Below are 24,723 nucleotides of genomic sequence, written 5' to 3' on the forward strand. Positions count from 1 at the left end.
AATTAATTCATAATCATTATGATTGTTTATATTGGTTGGGTGTTTATTATGTATGTATTTATAAATAATATGATATATTTATGTATATTTATTAGTTGTTTAATACCCATAGTAGAAGCTCTGCTCAGTTTGGGATTAGGTGAATTCTCAAGGGTTATTAGTGACATTAACATAACATTACCTGAAATATAGGATAATATTTATTTTTTAAAGAAGAACATATGTAGATAGCGCGCGGTGAATAAGTAGGGCGCGACCGTGGGCATCACATCAAAGGAGTCTGTCCGTTTATTACTGTTGTACTACTGAACTGATTAAAATTATTAAAGCCAGCAATATTATGAGGGCCAAGAGGATATGTACTGTTATGCTCAATCTGTGCTCTTTGTGGAGTGGAGTTCTATTACAGACTGAATTCTACTTCGATGATGGATACAGCTCCACATCTTCATATGTGGCGAAAAAAGAATCTATCTAGTAACTCATCGACTAAAGACTTTGCACAAAGTCAATCCTAGATTATTGCAGCTTCCTTTATACTTTGTACTTCGGTTGAATGAGATAAGGCAGTGAAATTATAGGATGTGGAGGCATGAGATCTTACTCGTAATTATCAGGAATGAATATCAGCTGCTGTGATGTCCGTCGTATGAATACCAGTGGTATCACGACGTTGTACATCACGTTATCATATCGCGATATGATAATGTGATGTCCGGCGTGCTGTTCATGGAAATGGTGACGGATACTTACCATTAAGGCCGTCAGATTGTTTGTTAAGTATAGTAACATAAAAAATTAATAAAGTTGCTTATTTTTTAATCAATTTTAAAGACCTGTAAAGAATATTATTCGCTCATTTTCTTATCTACATTCACTATAAACAATTAAATTACTGATGAGTGGTGAAAGCGAACAGTTGACATCAATTCCCCATTAAATATTATTGTTTTTAAAGACAACACTAGACTTACAAATACTTACAATAGAATAACATAATACAAAATTAACGAATCATCTCACTCGACAGAATTATACGGCCATAGAGGTCATTCAATCGGCAATGGTCAGAGACAATATGTTCAGATGTCGGTTTGTGATTATCGATTAGCACACCAATTTACTTCCTACGTCTCGGTTTCGATTCCTAGCACGGTACAAACATTCATGAGTATGTTGAATTGTTAGAGGAATCAAACCGGTGACCATTGGAATAAAGTCCGTGTGCTAAACCGCTTGACTACTAAGGCCGTCAAAAGATGTAACGTCAGTGTATTTTAGAAAACTAATCATCATCATGATGCAAGTAATCATCTCTCACTAAACAATTACTTAAATGACAAACGTACATGGCAATAGTTGTTCATGCACGGGATTTTCATTTAATGTTAGACATAGACACCTATATAAGTGTTTAATGTAAATAAACTGGCTTTAAAAGAAGAAAGAAATTTAGTTGATCTTCATGCCAGTTCTTCACAATTGAATCTGTTTACTGAACTGGACGGTAATTAAAAGTATAAATTTGAAAAAACTTGACTTTCATAAACGGCTAAATTGTCTTACATGATTACATGATTTTTGATTAGATTTGAATTCATTATAGGTTGTTACTGATCTACCGGTAGTCTATTTTTAGCAGTGAATGATAACAGACGGAAATGATGAGATCAATTGCAAATATGAATTACCTTATATACGGCCAGTTTAATAGGCTTGTACGCGTATGGCATAGTTTATTTTTATAATATTACGTGAACAACGTCGCCGACAGTTGACCGTCAGCTGCAGTTTAGTTGATATACATACATATATACTAATATTACAAAGCTTAAGAGTTTGTTTATTTGTTCGGTTGTTTAATTGCGCTAATCTCAACTACTGGTTTAAAAGGAAAAATGTTTTAGTGTTGAATAGCATTTATCAAGGCTACGGGCTACTGTAAGCGTTTACCATCAGACGAGCTGTATGATTGTTTGCTACCATCAAAGTACAAAAAAGAAAGGTTATAGTCTATATAACACGACTAATAGGAACATTAGTGGAAATCTAGTCTACCACAATCACCTCCATGCTGGTCTAGAGGTTTAGCAAGCAGCATTACGTGACTGCGGGTTCCATTTCTCGAACAGTAACATTTGTTATTCATGAGTACAAACATTCACAACATATTTGTACAGGTCTGGGTGTTTTCTATATATATTATGTATTTACAAAAAATATATCTAAATATTTATACCAGTTGTCTAGTACCCATATCACAGGCTCTTCTTAGCTTGGGACACTAGATGGCGCTGTGTGAATAGTCCTGGGTTGTTATTATTTTTCTTCTCGGCTTTCACACCGGTACTATTGTTATGTACGGGCCTAAGCCAAGTACATAATAATGTTATTTTCAAACAGTCCTCCCACACGACTCCCTCAGCCGGCTGCTGGGAAGCAGCCGGCTTCCGGCCGGCCGGCAGGCCGGCCGGCAGGCTGGCCGGTAAACGAACGACGCTGGGGTGGCACACCCCAGCAGTACGCCCGGGCAAAGAGCTTATGCTCGAGGCCCGCACCCGGCGGTCCGTAAGGACAAGCGGACGACCTCGACTGACTGAATAATGTTATATTTTTACGTGAATATCGTACTATGAATATTCGCCTGATCTGTTTTATTATTACCTCACACAATCTGGAAAACTGGGTTTGTTAGTAATGTGGATTGATGATCTTATTGCTAGCAATGTACCATCATCAGGTTGCGCACGCGGTTCCCCCTGGAAACCATCGTGATAAATTCTTGGTGAATACGTCATGATGGGCTAACTGACCTGACCTCATGTTCATCTTCCTCATGAACATGAAGTCAGGTAAGTTATTCATCATCCTCCATCGGTGCCCCGCCAGCGTAAATCGGTAGCGCAGGCGGGTGCACCAAACAAATATCATCCATAAAAAAAATATGCGAATGACGAAGTAACCAGGTCCCATCTCGTCTGCAATGACAATGATACTTGATTAAATTCATCGACCTCTGAATACGGTCTAGATTGGTTTTAATTGGAAATTAGTAATGCAATTTAAAATGTTGAACATACAACAATATGATCGAATAAATGTGACTTCTTGAATATATAATCCATATTAATGTCTATAATGATAGTTGTATATATAAATGGTTGAGTGCAATGATGGCGGGCTCATCCGTCATACTCGTAAACGGATGCTGATTGTAGGGACTGATCTGTTTCGGTTACGATTAGATCAGTGATGATTAGACTATTTGCCTTTACAATAGCATATGCTGGTGGTCACGCTATTCTCCCAAATTTGAATTTAAAATCTGTATTGTTGTAAACATGTACATTTATTTGAAAAGAATACGAGCTAAGTTTCTTGTCAGTTCTTCGTATCTCGAAATCATTCTGAACTGACAGTAGATTTGACATATCATAATAGTCTGTAGTAAACCTAGATGAATAAAGTTATTTTGAATTTTTGTAACAATATAGTAAATATGAAAGCTACTACACATCGTGTGTGATTGTAGCCCACTCATGCATAAATGAATCGACTTTGGAAAGTTTATACTCAATCTTGAGGGTATAAGAACCGTCGCTCCTAAGAATTTCTTTCAATTCTTGTCCCTGACGGGTCTATGTAGCGAACTTTGAAAAAGGGGGAGCACAATAGATGTATGCAGGTTATACAGGTCCAAGCACCGGACAATGGCCCAAACCCCTCAATAAAAAAAATATATGGAAACGTACACACGTTTCCGAACACACGTTCTTGAAAATACACTATTTGTCTATTTCTTATCTTTTCAAGAGTGATATTATTTTTATTGACTTTTCACATAACGTTATATTTAAACACGAGACCGGACATAGCCTATTTTTTCTCAAAAACTATTTTTATATATAAAAGAAGAATGGATGGGCCATTCTTCTGTACATGCACCTCAAAATTGTACAGAATGGCTCAACCATTCTTCTGCACAAATTCTTATCTCTTTTATTTTTACTTACTCTTTTATATTTAAGCATCTTTAAGAAGGGGATAATTATTTATTCAACTTCTGTTTTTATTACAAACGAGACGCGTGATTTTGGTCAGTTTTTTAAGTTATTTACATTTGATTTTCACTAAAAATGATGAGCTTATAAAAATAAAGTCTGTATTTTTTTAATAAATTATAAATATATCACACAGTACAAATGATTACTGACCTCGCAGTAGCAAGGGCAACAGGACTTGCCTAATTAATAATGAAACTCAGAAATATATCTTTGTTTTAATTTACCATGTAGTACATACCTTTTTTATTATGTCCTTTACGTGTGAATTCACACAAAATAGGATTACAACGTCTGTTTTAATGTTAATGGTAATAAAAACCATTTTTATTGCAACATATTGCAGTTTTCCTTGAACTAAAGTCGTATAAATGTTTAATAAGATATAACTGACTGATGTTATGATCAGTCTGTTCACCGGCTTATGTTCTGACATTTAAACTACTACATATAATTACTAATATACTTAATTATAACATAGTTCTGTCAGATAAGTAACGTGAATGCTGCGGAACTGCCGTCAGCCGTTAATTAGTAGGTCCTCCTAATCCTAACAGCCTAATAATAAACCTAATAAGAAACGGTGAACAAGGTAGACATCAATGCAATAAATAAATACGATTGTTTATACCGTGAGAGGAATACATAAACCGTTAAATCATCGAGGGCGCTAAACCATAGGCACTGTTCTACTAACATAAAATTACTAAAAGCTTAGAAAGACATTATATATTACAATAGATACACTTAAAGAATCGATTAGAAAAATATCGAATACAGAAACTTTAAAATATTGACCAAATTCAGCATCACAACGTATATATTTAATTATATATGCTATTATGTATATACAATTAGAGGAACCGTAAATAAAAAAATATTAGCCGATTTCTTTACACTTCGCAAGTTTCACAATAATATTTCACGCAGCCCAGCATCCGATCTTGTGATGTGGGCGAGAGTCGGACGCCCGGCCGCTACCAACGCAAGCGCCATAGTTCTTATTTGTTTAACAATAAAACGTATATTTGGCCTCGTTTCAATATTTCATATTTGTAGAACCAAAACTGTATAAATAAATAAATAACCCTGAACAATTAACAAAGCGCCATCTAGTCCCACGGTAAGCAGAGTTTGTGTTATGGGTACTAGACGACTGATTGCTTTTTTTTATACCGCATAGGTGGCAAACAAGCATACGGCCCATCTGATGGTAAAAGGTTACCGTAGCCTATGGACGCCTGAAACACCAGGGGTGTCATGAGCGTTGCCGACCCTTAAGAAACCTTTATATACCCTTCTTGAAAAACCCCATGCTGTACTGCCTCGAGAAAACCTCGACAGGTAGTTCATTCCGCAATCTAACTGTACGCGGGAGGAAGCTCCTCTGAAACCTCACTGTCCGAGACCACTTAGGTTTCAGCGTGTGAGGATGAATTCCCGGTCGATGGCGAGCGGTGCGATGGTAAAAGGTAGCCGTAGGCATCATGTGTGATGTATTTACATCCGCGTGTCAATGTCAAGTTTGACACATTAATCTGTAATTGTCAGTTGTCAAAATAGAGTGATATTAGCATTATATAGAAATGAATAAGATGGCGTTTCTGCGAATGTCCTATTGTTGTGTTAAAACAGTAATCAATAAAAATCATTAAAAAGGCGTGTTATTTTTATTCAACGTGTAATCAGAAGGCCTGGTACACATTAAATGGCGACGAGGATCAAAAATATTTAAAGGAATTCGCATTTTAAATAAGATAAAAAGTAATCGGCATGGCGTCGAACATTTTATTCAAATCATTTCAAGAAGGAGATGATATTAACTGCTTCTTGGAAAGAATGGAGCAACACTTCACGGCAAACGACATTGACAAGGTAAAACAATTACCTACATTACTTATATCGTTACATCAAGATGTGTATAAAATTTTGAAAAGCATGGTGCATCCATCTTTGCCAAAGGAAAAAAGTTATAAAGAAATCGAGGAAGCGTTAAAGTTAAGATTCCAACCAAGAGTGTCACATTTTCGAAAAAGAATAAGATTCTACAGCTTACGGCAAGCGGAAGGAGAATCAGCATCAAAATGGTTTACAAGAGTAAAGGAAGCTGCAACGGAATGCAACTTTGAAAAGAATATTGAAGAAAATGTAAAGGATAAATTCGTTACGGGGCTGAGACCAGGACCCATACAAGACAGGTTATGTGAGGAGACAATAACAAGAAATATCAAGGAATTATTGGATATAGCCTTAAACAAAGAGTCAGCTTATCAAGAAAATAAGGAGTTGGTAATTGTTAATAAAATTTCTAGTAAATCCAATAAGAAACAAGATTGTTCACAGGTATATAATAAACAAAAGAGCGACAGGAAAGCTCAGGATATTTTAAAATGTATACATTGTGGAAAACCTAACCATTCATTTGCTAAATGTAAGTACAAAACCTATAAATGTAAAATTTGTAATAAAATTGGGCATCTAGCTATAGTATGTAAAAATAAGCCCACAAATAGTATAGACATTAGGGAAGAACAAGTAGATATGTTTATGATGGTACCAATAACAGATGTTAATCATATTTCTCCATTTATGGTAAAGTGTTATGTAAATTCAATCCCTTTAAACATGGAATTGGATACAGGTGCAGCCGTTTCCTGTATACCAAAAAGAATTTATAGTGAGAAATTTAGTAATGTTAAATTAGAAGGAACTCCATTAGTATTGAAAACTTATAGTGGTGAAATAGTAAAGCCTGTTGGTAAAATTTCAGTTGCATTGCAAGTCAATGAAAGAAAATGTAATTGTTCTTTGTTAGTGGTAGAAAATGGGTGTAGAAATCTTTTTGGTCGGGATTTAATGAATATATTAAACATAAATTTGAAAGAGTTAACAGATTTGAATTCAATAGATTCACTAAATTTAGAAAATATTTTGCAGGAATATTCAGATGTTTTTAAAAATGAGCTGGGTGTTATTAAAGGTGAAAAGATTCATTTAGAATTAAAAGAGAATACAGAACCTATTTTTATGAAGCCTAGACCCATTCCTTTTTCTTTTAAAGATAAAGTAGAGCATGAGTTAACAAAGTTAGAGAACGAAGGAGTTATTACCAAGGTGGATAATTCAGATTGGGGAACATCTTTAGTACCGGTTATTAAGGAGAATGGTCAATTAAGATTATGTGCTAATTATAAAGTGACTGTTAACAAATATTTAAAAGATGTAAATCACCCAATACCTAGAATTGAAGAAATATTTACAGCTCTGCAGGGAGGTCAGAATTATAGTAGATTAGATCTTCGAAATGCTTTTAATCATTTAATATTAGATGAAGCTACAGGAAAACTGTTAGCTTGGTCTACATCAAAAGGTATTTATAAATTAAATAGATTACCGTATGGTACTAAGCCAGCTAGTGCTATATTTCAATCAAAACTTGAGAAAATTTTGCTAGGAGCTAAAGGGGTAGTCAATTTTATTGATGATGTAGTGGTTACGGGTGTCAATGACCTTGAGCATCTTCAGAATTTAAGAGAGGTTTTAAAACGTTTTAAGGATGCAGGCATAAGACTTAACAAAAACAAATGTATATTTTTTCAAAAGGAGATAAGGTATTTAGGCCATATTATTTCAGGAGAAGGGTTAAAAAAAGATATTTCACATTTAGATAGTATAATTAAAGCACCCCCACCCCAAAATATTTCAGAAGTAAGATCTTGGATAGGCATGGTTAATTATTATGCTAAATTTATACCAATGTTATCTACAAAATTAAAACCTATTTATGAACTATTGCAAAAGAGTTCAACATTTAATTGGTCAAGAGAGTGCCAAGCAAGTTTTAAATTAATAAAAAAGGAGATCATTTCTGATAAAATATTAATTCATTATGATAGGAATAAGCCCTTAAGATTAGCATGTGACGCATCAAATAATGGTATAGGTGCTGTATTAAGTCACATTATGTCAGATGGTTCAGAGAGACCTATTACTTTTATATCTAGAGTGTATACAAAAGCAGAGAGAGGATACTCAATGATACATAAAGAAGCATTAGCTTTATATTGGGCAGTCAGTAAGTTGTATCAGTATTTGATAGGAACTAAGTTTGAGTTATTGTCAGACCATAAGCCTTTAAAAGCTTTATTTGGTGAGCACAAAAGTTTGCCACAAATGGCAGCAGGTAGATTACAAAGGTGGTCATTATTTTTGTCTGGGTTTGATTATACATTAAATCACATTAAAGGTACAGAAAATGTAAATGCAGACTGTATGTCTAGATTACCATTACCTGTCACAGATAACATGTATTATAAAGAATATGATTATATTAATTTTGTAGAAGATCAAAATGTAATTGATGTTAATAGAATAAGATCTGAAACGCGAAGGGATCCTATTCTTAGTTCGGTATTTAATATGATAAGATATGGTTTTTCAAATAATGTAAGTGATGTTTTCAAGCCATTTTTACAGAGGAAAGACGAGTTATATATTGAAAAAGGAGTAATCATGTGGGGTTATAGAGTTATAATTCCAAAAAAATTACAGAATTTGTTATTAAAAGAGTTACATTCGACACATGAAGGTATTGTAAGGATGAAATCTAATGCTAGGTCATATTTTTGGTGGCCAAAAGTGGACCAGATGATTGAAAGTTATGTAAAAAATTGTAACATATGTATGTCGATGCGTCCAGAACCACCAAAATCTAATATTATTTCATGGCCAAAAACAAATAGTCCATATGAGAGAGTACATGCAGACTTTTTAGGTCCATTTAAAGGTAGAAACATTTTACTAATTGTTGATACATATTCAAAGTGGCCAGAGGCATTTATTATGGAAAGTACTGATTCTAAATATACAATAGAAAAGTTTAGAGAATGTTTTGCACGGTACGGTTTACCAAAAATTTTAGTTACTGATAATGCAAGTGTATTTGTATCAAGAGATTTTTCTGAATTTTTATAGAACTAGACTAGATTTATTATCCATAAAGGAAGAAAAAGGAGAGAGGATTAAAAGAGGGAGTAGACAGGATACATTTAAGGAAGGAGATTGGGTATATTGTAGGGATTATAGAAACCCAAATAAAAAGGTTTTTGTAAAATGTATTATTGATGAGGTCTTGGGACAGAGAACTTATTTATGTAAAGTAGTAAATGAGAATTTAATATGGAAAAGACATTTAGATCAAATAATAAGCTCTCCATCCCAAACTAATCAAGATTTTAATCAAATAATAAACTCTCCATCCCAAACTAATCAGGATTTTAGTATTGAAAAAGTAAATTCAGAAGATATAACTTTGAAAGAAGTATGTTCTGAAGTTGTAGTTCCTAAGAGTATATTTGATGAAAACATTTGTAATAGAGATTGTAGTAATAATAATAATTTAAATAGATCTTTAGAAACTATTGTAACTTCTCAAGTAGGTGATTCTGAGGGAAATAATATTTGTAGCAATGTTTCAAAAGATGATAATTCTATAATAGGGTCTAATTGTAATTCTGAAATTATTGGTTTAAGGCGCTCACAAAGAGAAAGAAAACCTATTGTAAAACTCAATTTATAGGGGGAGTATTTGTGATGTATTTACATCCGCGTGTCAATGTCAAGTTTGACACATTAATCTGTAATTGTCAGTTGTCAAAATAGAGTGATATTAGCATTATATAGAAATGAATAAGATGGCGTTTCTGCGAATGTCCTATTGTTGTGTTAAAACAGTAATCAATAAAAATCATTAAAAAGGCGTGTTATTTTTATTCAACGTGTAATCAGAAGGCCTGGTACACATTAAATGGCGACGAGGATCAAAAATATTTAAAGGAATTCGCATTTTAAATAAGATAAAAAGTAATCGGCATGGCGTCGAACATTTTATTCAAATCATTTCAAGAAGGAGATGATATTAACTGCTTCTTGGAAAGAATGGAGCAACACTTCACGGCAAACGACATTGACAAGGTAAAACAATTACCTACATTACTTATATCGTTACATCAAGATGTGTATAAAATTTTGAAAAGCATGGTGCATCCATCTTTGCCAAAGGAAAAAAGTTATAAAGAAATCGAGGAAGCGTTAAAGTTAAGATTCCAACCAAGAGTGTCACATTTTCGAAAAAGAATAAGATTCTACAGCTTACGGCAAGCGGAAGGAGAATCAGCATCAAAATGGTTTACAAGAGTAAAGGAAGCTGCAACGGAATGCAACTTTGAAAAGAATATTGAAGAAAATGTAAAGGATAAATTCGTTACGGGGCTGAGACCAGGACCCATACAAGACAGGTTATGTGAGGAGACAATAACAAGAAATATCAAGGAATTATTGGATATAGCCTTAAACAAAGAGTCAGCTTATCAAGAAAATAAGGAGTTGGTAATTGTTAATAAAATTTCTAGTAAATCCAATAAGAAACAAGATTGTTCACAGGTATATAATAAACAAAAGAGCGACAGGAAAGCTCAGGATATTTTAAAATGTATACATTGTGGAAAACCTAACCATTCATTTGCTAAATGTAAGTACAAAACCTATAAATGTAAAATTTGTAATAAAATTGGGCATCTAGCTATAGTATGTAAAAATAAGCCCACAAATAGTATAGACATTAGGGAAGAACAAGTAGATATGTTTATGATGGTACCAATAACAGATGTTAATCATATTTCTCCATTTATGGTAAAGTGTTATGTAAATTCAATCCCTTTAAACATGGAATTGGATACAGGTGCAGCCGTTTCCTGTATAACAAAAAGAATTTATAGTGAGAAATTTAGTAATGTTAAATTAGAAGGAACTCCATTAGTATTGAAAACTTATAGTGGTGAAATAGTAAAGCCTGTTGGTAAAATTTCAGTTGCATTGCAAGTCAATGAAAGAAAATGTAATTGTTCTTTGTTAGTGGTAGAAAATGGGTGTAGAAATCTTTTTGGTCGGGATTTAATGAATATATTAAACATAAATTTGAAAGAGTTAACAGATTTGAATTCAATAGATTCACTAAATTTAGAAAATATTTTGCAGGAATATTCAGATGTTTTTAAAAATGAGCTGGGTGTTATTAAAGGTGAAAAGATTCATTTAGAATTAAAAGAGAATACAGAACCTATTTTTATGAAGCCTAGACCCATTCCTTTTTCTTTTAAAGATAAAGTAGAGCATGAGTTAACAAAGTTAGAGAACGAAGGAGTTATTACCAAGGTGGATAATTCAGATTGGGGAACATCTTTAGTACCGGTTATTAAGGAGAATGGTCAATTAAGATTATGTGCTAATTATAAAGTGACTGTTAACAAATATTTAAAAGATGTAAATCACCCAATACCTAGAATTGAAGAAATATTTACAGCTCTGCAGGGAGGTCAGAATTATAGTAGATTAGATCTTCGAAATGCTTTTAATCATTTAATATTAGATGAAGCTACAGGAAAACTGTTAGCTTGGTCTACATCAAAAGGTATTTATAAATTAAATAGATTACCGTATGGTACTAAGCCAGCTAGTGCTATATTTCAATCAAAACTTGAGAAAATTTTGCTAGGAGCTAAAGGGGTAGTCAATTTTATTGATGATGTAGTGGTTACGGGTGTCAATGACCTTGAGCATCTTCAGAATTTAAGAGAGGTTTTAAAACGTTTTAAGGATGCAGGCATAAGACTTAACAAAAACAAATGTATATTTTTTCAAAAGGAGATAAGGTATTTAGGCCATATTATTTCAGGAGAAGGGTTAAAAAAAGATATTTCACATTTAGATAGTATAATTAAAGCACCCCCACCCCAAAATATTTCAGAAGTAAGATCTTGGATAGGCATGGTTAATTATTATGCTAAATTTATACCAATGTTATCTACAAAATTAAAACCTATTTATGAACTATTGCAAAAGAGTTCAACATTTAATTGGTCAAGAGAGTGCCAAGCAAGTTTTAAATTAATAAAAAAGGAGATCATTTCTGATAAAATATTAATTCATTATGATAGGAATAAGCCCTTAAGATTAGCATGTGACGCATCAAATAATGGTATAGGTGCTGTATTAAGTCACATTATGTCAGATGGTTCAGAGAGACCTATTACTTTTATATCTAGAGTGTATACAAAAGCAGAGAGAGGATACTCAATGATACATAAAGAAGCATTAGCTTGATATTGGGCAGTCAGTAAGTTGTATCAGTATTTGATAGGAACTAAGTTTGAGTTATTGTCAGACCATAAGCCTTTAAAAGCTTTATTTGGTGAGCACAAAAGTTTGCCACAAATGGCAGCAGGTAGATTACAAAGGTGGTCATTATTTTTGTCTGGGTTTGATTATACATTAAATCACATTAAAGGTACAGAAAATGTAAATGCAGACTGTATGTCTAGATTACCATTACCTGTCACTGATAACATGTATTATAAAGAATATGATTATATTAATTTTGTAGAAGATCAAAATGTAATTGATGTTAATAGAATAAGATCTGAAACGCGAAGGGATCCTATTCTTAGTTCGGTATTTAATATGATAAGATATGGTTTTTCAAATAATGTAAGTGATGTTTTCAAGCCATTTTTACAGAGGAAAGACGAGTTATATATTGAAAAAGGAGTAATCATGTGGGGTTATAGAGTTATAATTCCAAAAAAATTACAGAATTTGTTATTAAAAGAGTTACATTCGACACATGAAGGTATTGTAAGGATGAAATCTAATGCTAGGTCATATTTTTGGTGGCCAAAAGTGGACCAGATGATTGAAAGTTATGTAAAAAATTGTAACATATGTATGTCGATGCGTCCAGAACCACCAAAATCTAATATTATTTCATGGCCAAAAACAAATAGTCCATATGAGAGAGTACATGCAGACTTTTTAGGTCCATTTAAAGGTAGAAACATTTTACTAATTGTTGATACATATTCAAAGTGGCCAGAGGCATTTATTATGGAAAGTACTGATTCTAAATATACAATAGAGAAGTTTAGAGAATGTTTTGCACGGTACGGTTTACCAAAAATTTTAGTTACTGATAATGCAAGTGTATTTGTATCAAGAGATTTTTCTGAATTTTTATAGAACTAGACTAGATTTATTATCCATAAAGGAAGAAAAAGGAGAGAGGATTAAAAGAGGGAGTAGACAGGATACATTTAAGGAAGGAGATTGGGTATATTGTAGGGATTATAGAAACCCAAATAAAAAGGTTTTTGTAAAATGTATTATTGATGAGGTCTTGGGACAGAGAACTTATTTATGTAAAGTAGTAAATGAGAATTTAATATGGAAAAGACATTTAGATCAAATAATAAGCTCTCCATCCCAAACTAATCAAGATTTTAATCAAATAATAAACTCTCCATCCCAAACTAATCAGGATTTTAGTATTGAAAAAGTAAATTCAGAAGATATAACTTTGAAAGAAGTATGTTCTGAAGTTGTAGTTCCTAAGAGTATATTTGATGAAAACATTTGTAATAGAGATTGTAGTAATAATAATAATTTAAATAGATCTTTAGAAACTATTGTAACTTCTCAAGTAGGTGATTCTGAGGGAAATAATATTTGTAGCAATGTTTCAAAAGATGATAATTCTATAATAGGGTCTAATTGTAATTCTGAAATTATTGGTTTAAGGCGCTCACAAAGAGAAAGAAAACCTATTGTAAAACTCAATTTATAGGGGGAGTATTTGTGATGTATTTACATCCGCGTGTCAATGTCAAGTTTGACACATTAATCTGTAATTGTCAGTTGTCAAAATAGAGTGATATTAGCATTATATAGAAATGAATAAGATGGCGTTTCTGCGAATGTCCTATTGTTGTGTTAAAACAGTAATCAATAAAAATCATTAAAAAGGCGTGTTATTTTTATTCAACGTGTAATCAGAAGGCCTGGTACACATTATCATGTCAAACAATTCATCTGAACACAATCCGTTATATATTCGGTAGAACACACACACACTGATATAAATAATTACATTTTTTTTGTACTTCCTTCTTGCGGGTTCGATTCCGCACTGTGCAACACTTGTATTCACGAGTATGTTTGAATCGAACCCGCGACCATCGGACGTAAAGCGGTATGCCAAACCACTAGACCACCGTCAAAACACTGTATAATGACGTTACCAGTGGGACATCTCGGAGTTTTTAGTGAGTAGAAGCCTCACAGTACCCACTTGCCACCCTGGGGCGAGCGGGTCTCCATGAGGAACTTCTCCAAGTAAAAAAAGGCGATAACGAGGTACCTAAGCAGGTGATTTTTTACAAAGTGTACCTCGGGAAGAGTCGTCTTCACATCACGTATATGGTATCCCATAAGAAGTTTATAAGGTATTTATAACATGGGGCTAGTAACCTGAAATAAATAAATAAATCTTATATATGTATGTATGTAGATGATGGTTACATCATGTGGATCATTAGCTGGTTTGCCAGTTCAATTAAATTTTATACTATGACATCTGTCAACCAACAATTGCTGGTGTTGCCACCTCACATGTGTACGGAACTCTAAAATCTTTCAACAATAATGTTCTCGCGTCGACACCATTTATGAACGCAAACAATTTAATGAGTGGGCCGTTCCAGATTTCCTACACGAAGGTCGAATTCCATACAGAAATAGTTTTGTTCCAAACTCATGAAATTGCTAGTGAGAAATATTAAAAATGTCTAGATTCTCAAATATTTTAGATTAAGTTCTAGAAAAAACAACCGATTAAGTTGTAAATTCGTAACCTCATTATTGATATTTGACGGCCTCGGTGGTCTAGAGGTTTAATACACCACTTTACATCTTATTATCGCGGGTTCAATTACTCGCACGGTGCAAATTTTTGTATTCATGTGTATAATTGTTTGTATCGGTCTGGGTGTTTTCTATGTATATTATGTATATATTTACAAAATGTGTTCAGGTATTTACATCAGTTGTTTTGTAACTATAATATAAGCTTGCTTAGCTTGGGACTAGATGACGCTGAGTGAGTTGTCCTGAGATATTATTATAGTTCTGGCTGCAATCCATTTTAAGAGAGAATTTATAATAGTAAAAAGAGCTTGTACCCCAGTGGGTACTTATTAATATTATAAATTCTACAATGTCTATCTGTTTGTTACCTTTACACGGCACGGCTGAATAGATCTTAATGAAATTTAAAACGAAGATAGATTATATTACTAGGACGAGAATAAGCTACCATTTATCTAAAAAAACAGATAAAGCGGGTAAACTAGTAAAATTATAAACATGAAAATATATCAGTTCTCCTGTCTATCTGTTTGTAATAAACTAAACTGAACGCCTGAGCAGATTTTAATGAAATTTGACGTAAACATAGATTGTATTACGAAGACGCAAGATATCTTGTATCTGATATAGGAGCAGACGAAGTCGCGGGTTACTGCATGTACTAATTCCCAGGTGGTGACAAGTCACGCGTTTTGTCACATAAGCTCGTAATAGTGCCGTGTTACCGAGGTAACGATACTAAAATACACAGAAATAGTCCAGCGGATACGCGGACACCTACACACGTTCGAACACACATAAATCATATGTCTCCTTCTGGCATACGTTGTTCTATATACCTGTTTCTTTCTCACCTGCCTACATAAGAACTCAAGGAGAATCAGTTCGTAAAATCATGAATGAGTGGATATACTAGATATACAAAATATACATATACATATATGTATTAGCAAAAAATATTTATTACATAGTAGCAGTCGATGAATTTGCCGTATGTATATATGAAATAATCATATATGTATATATGTATAAAATATGCTTTTGAATCCTGATGACAAACGCTACTATACGATCAATAAATACAAATATATATCTTATGCCTAAACGAAACATCTCCTTTGGAAATTATACACTATATCCTGAACAGATAAAAACCATCGCTCCTAAAAATATCTTTCAATTTTTGTCCTTAACGAATCTAGGTAGTGAAATTTGAATAAGGGCGAGCACAATAGAGCTATACAGGTTGCATGTCTTAGTACCTGAAAATAGCCCAAACTCCCTAATAAAAAAAAATGTAATAGTAACAAATGTCCCATAGTCCCAAAAACTAGTTATTCATAAATATATTCTATGCACGCTGGCCTACCTACGACCTACAACATATCTTAGAGGAATCAAACCCGTAACGATAGGCAGTAAGGCGGTGTGTTAAACCGCTAATCCACCGAGGCCGTCAAGGTTTAATTTGTTTTTTCTTGGGAATCATAACGACCTAATGATGAAGTCACAGATAAAAACTAGTATATTTTGGTAAAAAGTAGTCTACAGATATATTTTAGAGTCTGTCAGCGATATTTACCTATATGTATATATAGTATCCAACTAACAAAAAACACAGACACTGCATGAGGTAATTAAATAGCAGAATGTGAGTTTAAATGGCAATAAAAAGTTAGGTATCATTTAAGTAGTTCTCGCACGAACTCCAAGGTTAGCCGAGGAAAAATATATTCAGTGCACGAGACTGTGGACCCGCTTGGGTTATCATTTGTTTTGGATAAAACCTACTGTTTTTATCAACTATATTGTTATAGCATATATTTATCAATACTGGTACGTATTCAATACAAGGGCCCACCCATATTTTGTATTACACGATTGTCATGATTTTTGACCCCTCTCCCCATCTTTGTCAGAGCTATAATATTAAGATATTATTAAGATAATCATTGATAATTTTATTTTACACAATGTCACACTTTGCCAAACCCCCACCTCTCCCTCATAGTGGGGCCGGCTCCCCCTCAAAGTTTTGGCTGTTAGGGCTGTTAACCTCATTGCTAACCACGTACCATGTCAGATTGACCTCCAGCGGTGCCCCCTGGAAACCATCGTGATAAATTCATGGTAAAGCCATGATGGGTAACGACCTGACCTCAAGTTCATCTTATCATCCTAAACTGGTGCCCCGCCAGCGTATACCATTCGCGTAGGCGGATGCACTATCACAGTCATCCATTAAAAAATACTGAACGAATAAAATGTGATGCCTTCGAATCTGGTAGTTTGGTTTCCTATAATTATATATTCTATTTCCTCTTGATTGCTTAAAAACACAGTATAAAACTGGATTTAAATTAGACTGGAGAAAGAACATAGCATACTACAATTCATTAGCATAGTTATTACTATGTTAGTGTGTGGATTACCACACACTAACATAGTAAGTTCTTTAAAAGAGTTGTATTAGTGGTGTCGTTATAATTAAATAAAAAAACAACACAGGATATTATACAAGTTAATTAATTATGTAACGGTAGGTGACGATATGTACTCCAATTTCCACATCCACTAGTCTAGACCAGATTTCACTTCCTGGCTGAGTCAGTGAGGATGCAGCCCAGTTGGCTCCGTGGCCAACAGGTACCGCTATATTTAAACCATAGTAAACAATTATAAATAGACATCGCCTCAATCAGTTACGAAGCTTAGACGTGAGATAACATTGAAGCGTCATGTCAATTTCGAGGGTTTGAAACGTCAGACAAGCCCACTGCCCACATAGAAACAGATGGAAGTCACGGTTCTCCGCAAAACGAGATCTACAAAATGGAAACTGACCCAAGTTAGCAATTATGATACAATAATAAGTAATTAATGGTCGAGTTTCGACCACAATTAATTTTACATTCAGTAAGACTATACACAAATAGAATAGAATATTAAAGACAAACAATACATATCTATTCTCAATTTGACCACAGACTTTAACAATAAATAAAAGTGTATATGTATAAATGTGTCAAATATATGGTAATGTGTATAATGTTTTCTTTATTGATTTTGTACTTATATGCATAATTTAAAAAAAAATATTTGCATTCTGCTCCTCTTTACAAACTATACTAACGAAATTTGAATTTTTGTAAAAAGGGATAAAAAGTTTTGCGTATTAATATGTAGATTTCGATAGCTGCAGATGGAAATTGTGTGGTAACTAAGCAACTACGAGAAGAAGTGGTTGCAACAAATGTGTTTCAACCGATCCTTAATTATGTATCGATGTTACTAACAGTCGATGGAGTCGTGTTGTATCAACATTTAAAATGATGATGGAATATCGTGGAAAGTAGCAAGCGCTACACCAACAAGATAATTTAACACAATTTTCAATTAAAAAGGATTAAAATCTATACAATTTTGACGACCTCGGTGGTCTAGCAGTCTAGCACACCGCTTTACGTCCGATGGTCGCGGGTTCGTTCCTCGCACGGCACAAACATTTGTATTCATGAGTAATATGTATGTATTTACGAAAAAAAATCTATGTACTTGTATCAGTTATCTAGTACCCGTAACACAAGCTTTAGATAGCTTAACTCGGGTCTACATGACGCTGCGTGAATTGTAAAAAAAAATTGCAATAAAGTACGGAAATTGCGTATCATACAACTTTGCTCGCATCACTCTCAAATCCAATATATAATCGCAAACCCATTAATTTCAACCAGTTTCAACCTTGTTTTGACTTCATCCGGAAGTATTCCTCAGGGTGAATACGGCGCATTCGCTAGAGCATCTCGCCTTGCCCCTCATTATATTATAAAAATATTAGTGCAATTTAATGTACATAAATTTTAAAATAATAACATCCTATATTCATTAGAAAAGACGAATGACGGTCCTGGTGGTCTAGCGGTTGAGTAAAACATTTTTCTTACGATGGTCGCGAGTGCATTCCTCGTACAGTACAAACATTTGTAGTCAGTGTGTGTATTTATCTGGTTGTTTTTGTATATACTATGTTTATATTAAAAAAAAACTAAGTATTTGTATCAGTTGTCTAGTATTCATAACACTGTAAACTAAATGGCGCGGGCTTTGGGACTAAATGGCACCATGTGATTGAGTATAACACAAGTTCTGCATAGCTTGGAACTAGATGGCGGTGTGTGATTGAAAGTTATTATTACATTAGAGATAAAATTAAAATGTCTCCTCTTTATAATAGTCAGGTAGATATATCACCGCTATATTTACGCAGGCATCATAGTAAACAATTATAGAAGTCGTATCATTCATTTACAGAAATACATATCTAAGAAGCAAACGTCAATTTGGCAAGGGTTTATAAACCTATTATGTGTTGACCTCGTTTGCACGTTTTACACAACTGAAATTTCTAGTCGGGAATATAACTGCTATTGAATTGTTATAAAGCTCGGAGGTATTAAGACTGAATGAATGAAATGTTGGGACCTGTCTTTTACTCGAGTCGAATCTAGTTCAGGTGTTGATGGAAAGTGACAGAAAATCAGGCAGAATATTCACGAAACAGAAGTAAATATAGAAGTGAAAAGCTGAAAATATATTTTAGATATTTTCCTTAACTAATGTAATCACGTGACCGCGCAATTTATAAATTATTTTCAACTAGCTGTTACACGTGACTACACCCGCGTGGATTTAAACTTTTTTTATTAATATAAACAAAATTTCTTACTTTCTAAAATTAGCTTAAGCTATAACTTAAGCTACCTGCGAATGAAATTCCGTCAAAATTATTACCGAGAACAAACAGACAGTATATACTTTAGTAAGTATATTCTATTACCACTTCACAAGCAATAAATTTAAAATAATTTTGGTATTTTGTCACAGTAACAATTTATAGGTAACATAAAATAATTTTAATAACTAATAATTTGTCTCTATGACTAAGTACTAAACCAAATCACACAAACGATTGATTTCTCATGTAGAATGATTTCATCAGTTTTGGATCATCGCTTTAGTCAATCATGCTGCAATGCATTTAAGGACACATTACATATTCCATAGACATTCTGAGGTTCTTTATATTACCGTATTAGGTGTAGTAGCCTTGCTTTGGTGTTAAGGAAAAGTTTATTCAACATCGAAGGTAACATCTGCAATGTCAGTTTTAGATAGTAGAAACAGAAATAATCCTTACTCAAATAAACTTAGTATAAGTACTTTTGAATAGTCATATTTTTTTATTCTACCACTCATTCGGAACGCAGACTCATCACAAGAAGAACGAGAAACTTGCGTGTTGCTTTTTTAATGTTGTTCTGAATCACATCTTACTAATATTATAAATACGAAAGTTTGTGAGTATCGATGCATATATGGATGGATGGATGTTTGTTACACTTTTACGTAAAAACTACTAAACAAATTTCCATGAAACTTTACAGTAATATACTTTACACATCAGAATAACATATAGGCTATAAATTAGACTATTTGCTTTTGCAATAGCATATACTGGTGGTCACTCTCCCAAATTTGAATTTAAAAATGAATCTGTATTATTGTAAACATGTACAGTATTTATTTGAAAAGAATACGAGCTGAGTTTCTTGTCAGTTCTTCTCATCTCGAAATCATTCCGGACTAACGGTAGCTTTGACATATCATAAGAACCTGTAATAGACCTACATGAATAAAGATATTTTGAATTTGAATTTAATGCAGATGAAACCGCGGGCACCGCTTATCGATGATGATGAGCATTAACACGTTGGTAGTGTAAAATTAAAACTATAAAAAGGTGTGAAACTACACACTCCAATGTCATTGAATCGGAATTAGTTTACAATAGACCGGTCGCTTGTCGTACTTGTATAGAATAGAATAGAAAATGATTTATTCAAGTAAACTTACATTGAAGCACTTTTGTATAGTCATCACATTTTTTTTAATTTACCGCTCATTCGGAAAGCTGTCTCATCACAAGAAGAACGAGCAAGAAACTTGTGTGTTGCTCTTTTAAATAATTTTATTCTTACTTTGCAATTTAAATTTAAGTGTGTGAATACAAACTATAGATTAGCACTAATTGAATAAAATAATCAAATAAAAAAATATTGAATTAAATAATCAAAGAGGAAATCAGTCATAGTGATTAGAGCAGACCAGTCCCTAGAAGCATGTACGTTAATATTCTTCATTAAAAATCTTTCCTGGGTGAGTTGTATGGAGTTGTATGATCCATGTCGATGGACCGACCATGGACGAACGCCAAGTTTTAATATTAGCGCCCCCAATAGCTGATGTCATCGCTCCGCTGCACTGTTTACACGACGAATTAAAAATCATATTGTTTCACGATACGGTGTTTGCGTAATGTTTGCATTTTTTACATAATCCGAATAGCAAAGAAACAAGCCTATAGCAACATTGTTGCTGATGGCAAATGGCAACCATCTATACATACAAACACTAGCTGTGACCATTCATAGCTAGTGTTGAGTTGACTCGGTAGTTCGGTTCGATTCCTATAACGATGCAAACATTTGTATTCCTGACTATTATTTGTATTAATCTGGGTGTATTCTATGTATATTATATATGTATGAGCTGTGCTTTCTGTTTCTCCCTTGTGAAATTTATAGTCTGTGTTATTCTGATGTATAAACTATATTATTATAAAGTTTCATTAAAATCCATTCAGTAGTTTTTACGTGAAAGAGTAACAAACATCCACCCATACATCCACACCCACAAACTTCCAAGTTTATAATATTAGTAAGAGGAAAGGGAAGATCAAGACACAGCTATATCAATCTGTGGCTATATCAAGCAGGTTAAGGAAAAGTTGGAGATATCAACAACTAAAGAGATTGATGGAAGATCGTGAAAAATGGCAAGAACTCCACCGACAAGAGTCCGGCTCTTAAATTATGAATGAATGTAAATGTATAGAATTGGTAATATCATAATTTTCAAATGTGCGTAGATACCGTCACATATGAAGTTATAGTGAAGTTAAAATTTAATGGGAATCAATTAGGTGCATTATCTAATTTACGAGCAAATATGAAGTTATGTGCACCATTGCGTATTAACATTTTGGCAATAAATTAGACACTATGGTATCATTTCCTTTAATTGTAATAAAAGTGGTTGTAAATCGGACTAAAATTAATTACCTACTGAGAAAGTTATATTATAGTTTCATCATTTCCTTTATTTGGAACAAATATGGTTATAAAACGGACTAAAATTAATTACTGAGAAAGTCATCAATAGACGTTTAAATAAGTGATGTTACTTTTCTATTTTTCTTGTAATATTAATATATACGATAAAGGCCTGTAATTATTTTAGTTTTAGGCTTCACAATAGTTTGTCTGCCCTAGTGGGCAGTGTATAACATTTGTATGCTATAAACATAACAAATCACACAACATTCGCTAGCCACAAACTATTGTTAACTATCGTGTTACGCACCATTAATTAAAAATGGTAAAGTCAATAATCATGTAACCTGAAACGGAACGTCAGAGGCCAGAGCCAAAGTAATCTATGTGACATTGACAAGTGGATGACGGACGATTGAACGGAGGCAGCGGGAGTTTTGGAGCGAAAGTGTTGATATTATTATAAAAACAAATAAGAGATAGATAATTGTAATATTGTAGGCATTGAGGTGTTTCTCTCCCTGACTAACCGGCATTACGCCTAAGTCGTCAGGATACTAGTGATTTTAAAAGTTCAGAAGCGGTACCAATCCCGCCTACAAATTCGACTGTAAGGTAATTCTGACTAGAAGTTGTGGTAAGTGAATTTACGTTAATAACACGCATACCATTAAACGCAGTTTCTCACTTGTTTTATTGAACTTTTGGATGAATTGCTTTCTACATATTAAATAGATTTAGTATGTACGATAACTTGCGAGAATAATGACATGACATGTAGCACGATATTGAGTTATACAATATGCCTAAGAAAGAAGTATTATGAATACATTAAGTATAGAACAACGTGGCTATCTAATTAGTTTAAAATACAGAGTAACTATTGTTATGTTATTAATGCCTATGATAGAGTATGATAGGATATCAACAGATTAGAAACAGTTACATTAACTATGTTGACATACAGGTTGAACATGAGAACACATACCATGTTATACATATAAACAGTGTAATGGTATTGCTGAGTTTGTTGCTAATTCACAGTAAATTAGTCAAACTTACTGTTCAGTTTTGTGTGTTTGTTCTACGTGAATTGAATTGAAGAATTGTTATTATTTCTTTACATAGGTACACATATATGTTTGATGATCCCATTTCAGATAAATGACAATCACAGGCATAGTCCAGGTATATGTCTTGATGGTGGTTATATTCCCAAATTGAGACACTGTCATATGTATATATATTATATTGGTTGATACTTTGATATGTGTTTATTAATGAATTAATAAAGCATATTAATATAGATAGACACAGTGTATTGTTGACATAAACTGATACCAGCAACATAACATGTTATATTTCATAATATTAGATATTAAAGACATTTTAGATGCTATCTCATGATTAGCTGTGAAGCTCTCAGTGAAAATACTACTTAACTCTGATAGTACAATTATTATATTTATTTCTTGCTGTGTTTTGAATTTTATATATATATCAATGGCTAACAATTGGTAGTAAACTCCAATGTTAAAAAAACCAAATAACTGTAAACTATTATTATTAATAGTTCCTTATTTAATCATTATTTAGTATAAAATCCAATTGAGATCTATTAGGATCCTCAAGGTTATCATAATCATATGATATTGATTATTAATGAGTTGAAAAAGCACCTAGAAATGATATCCAATTCCTCAAAGGTGTCATATTATGCTGGAATTATATATTATATGTATGCTCAGATTGAATGTATTATATGTTTGAGCAATTGGTTCACTTCTTTGATGCTTCTCTTGAAATTCATTAGAATGGCCCTTAGCAGCCATTGTTGATCAATAAAGGTACTTAAAGGTCCTGTGCAGGTACCTGTAGCTATGTACATTTGTCATTTGAGACAATGTTTAGTAAGTGAGTGTTGGAATTTATAAGCACCACATTAATATGTGACATGTTAGAAAGTGATAGATTACAGGTAAGACTATTCTTACATGGTTCAGTTTTCTAATTTATGAAGTTGTCTTTTAACCTAAAGAAAAGCTTTTGGTAACTCCAGAAATGAATGTTGTTGGCTCTTGATTGTATTATTGATTGTACAAGAAACCTGTTGAATTTTCTAAACAATACTTGAGCCACAAGCTTGTCTTTAAATTTACTATTAGTGTTATGAATATGAATAAAAGTTTTTGGAAATAAGTTAATATTTGTGTACATACAGAATGTTTGGATATATATATTGAGTCGCAACAGTGAGAGTATTTGCCTTTTGATGAGTTATAACTCTCCATACAGTAAATTGCACAAAATGTCATGATTTTATAATATGAATATGTACAACATACGACAATTGTTATCACAATAATGAAAATAGACTATTGTAATATATTGCAATGTATTGCTATATTGTCCAATCTTGTGTAGTGCATAAGCTAATGAACTGAAGATTTGCTGCAAGGATCTGAGCTTAAGTTATCCATTGAGTTTTATTATTTAGTGTCATTTGTAGAATGACAGTACTAAGAAACTATAAAGTGGACAGATTCATTGTTAAATCTGTATTGGAATTGAAATGTGAACCAAGGAGGAAATCATTGTTTAAATTCAAATTGTATTATATATTTGTGAAGTACAAATAATAAAAAAAAAAAACAAGTAGAATATATTATTGAATATTAATATAAATAAATGTATATCAGAAGATAATAACTGATTTAAAGCATTCATGAGTTAAT

At 33.0% G+C, this 24,723-nt stretch overlaps 3 protein-coding genes across 3 annotated transcripts in view; 2 read left to right on the forward strand and 1 right to left on the reverse strand.

The window, feature by feature from the left end:
- LOC131843100 (mucin-5AC) overlaps nt 1-24,723 on the reverse strand; it is a 62,505-nt gene that overhangs the window by 27,411 nt on the left and 10,371 nt on the right. The gene's annotated exons all lie outside the window — the stretch shown is intronic.
- On the forward strand, nt 5,835-9,035 carry LOC131843130 (uncharacterized protein K02A2.6-like). Its single transcript, XM_059191733.1, has 2 exons — nt 5,835-7,672; nt 7,958-9,035. The coding sequence occupies exons 1-2, from the start codon at nt 5,835-5,837 to the stop codon at nt 9,033-9,035; spliced, it is 2,916 nt and encodes a 971-aa protein (XP_059047716.1).
- On the forward strand, nt 9,933-12,221 carry LOC131843131 (uncharacterized protein K02A2.6-like). Its single transcript, XM_059191734.1, has 2 exons — nt 9,933-11,770; nt 12,056-12,221. The coding sequence occupies exons 1-2, from the start codon at nt 9,933-9,935 to the stop codon at nt 12,219-12,221; spliced, it is 2,004 nt and encodes a 667-aa protein (XP_059047717.1).

Source organism: Achroia grisella, unplaced genomic scaffold (assembly GCF_030625045.1).
Source record: "Achroia grisella isolate CSIRO2021 unplaced genomic scaffold, CSIRO_AGI_Agris_v1 utg2786, whole genome shotgun sequence".
Classification (NCBI taxonomy): Eukaryota; Metazoa; Arthropoda; class Insecta; order Lepidoptera; family Pyralidae; genus Achroia; species Achroia grisella.

What these genes read in the sequence shown, in the direction of transcription:
- LOC131843130 (XM_059191733.1), top strand. Translation starts at nt 5,835, where the DNA reads ATGGCGTCGAACATTTTATTCAAATCATTTCAAGAAGGAGATGATATT. An exon ending in TTTTTTCAAAAGGAGATAAG is followed by an intron (nt 7,673 to 7,957) that starts GTATTTAGGCCA and finishes TCATTATGATAG; the next exon opens with GAATAAGCCCTTAAGATTAG.
- LOC131843131 (XM_059191734.1), top strand. Translation starts at nt 9,933, where the DNA reads ATGGCGTCGAACATTTTATTCAAATCATTTCAAGAAGGAGATGATATT. An exon ending in TTTTTTCAAAAGGAGATAAG is followed by an intron (nt 11,771 to 12,055) that starts GTATTTAGGCCA and finishes TCATTATGATAG; the next exon opens with GAATAAGCCCTTAAGATTAG.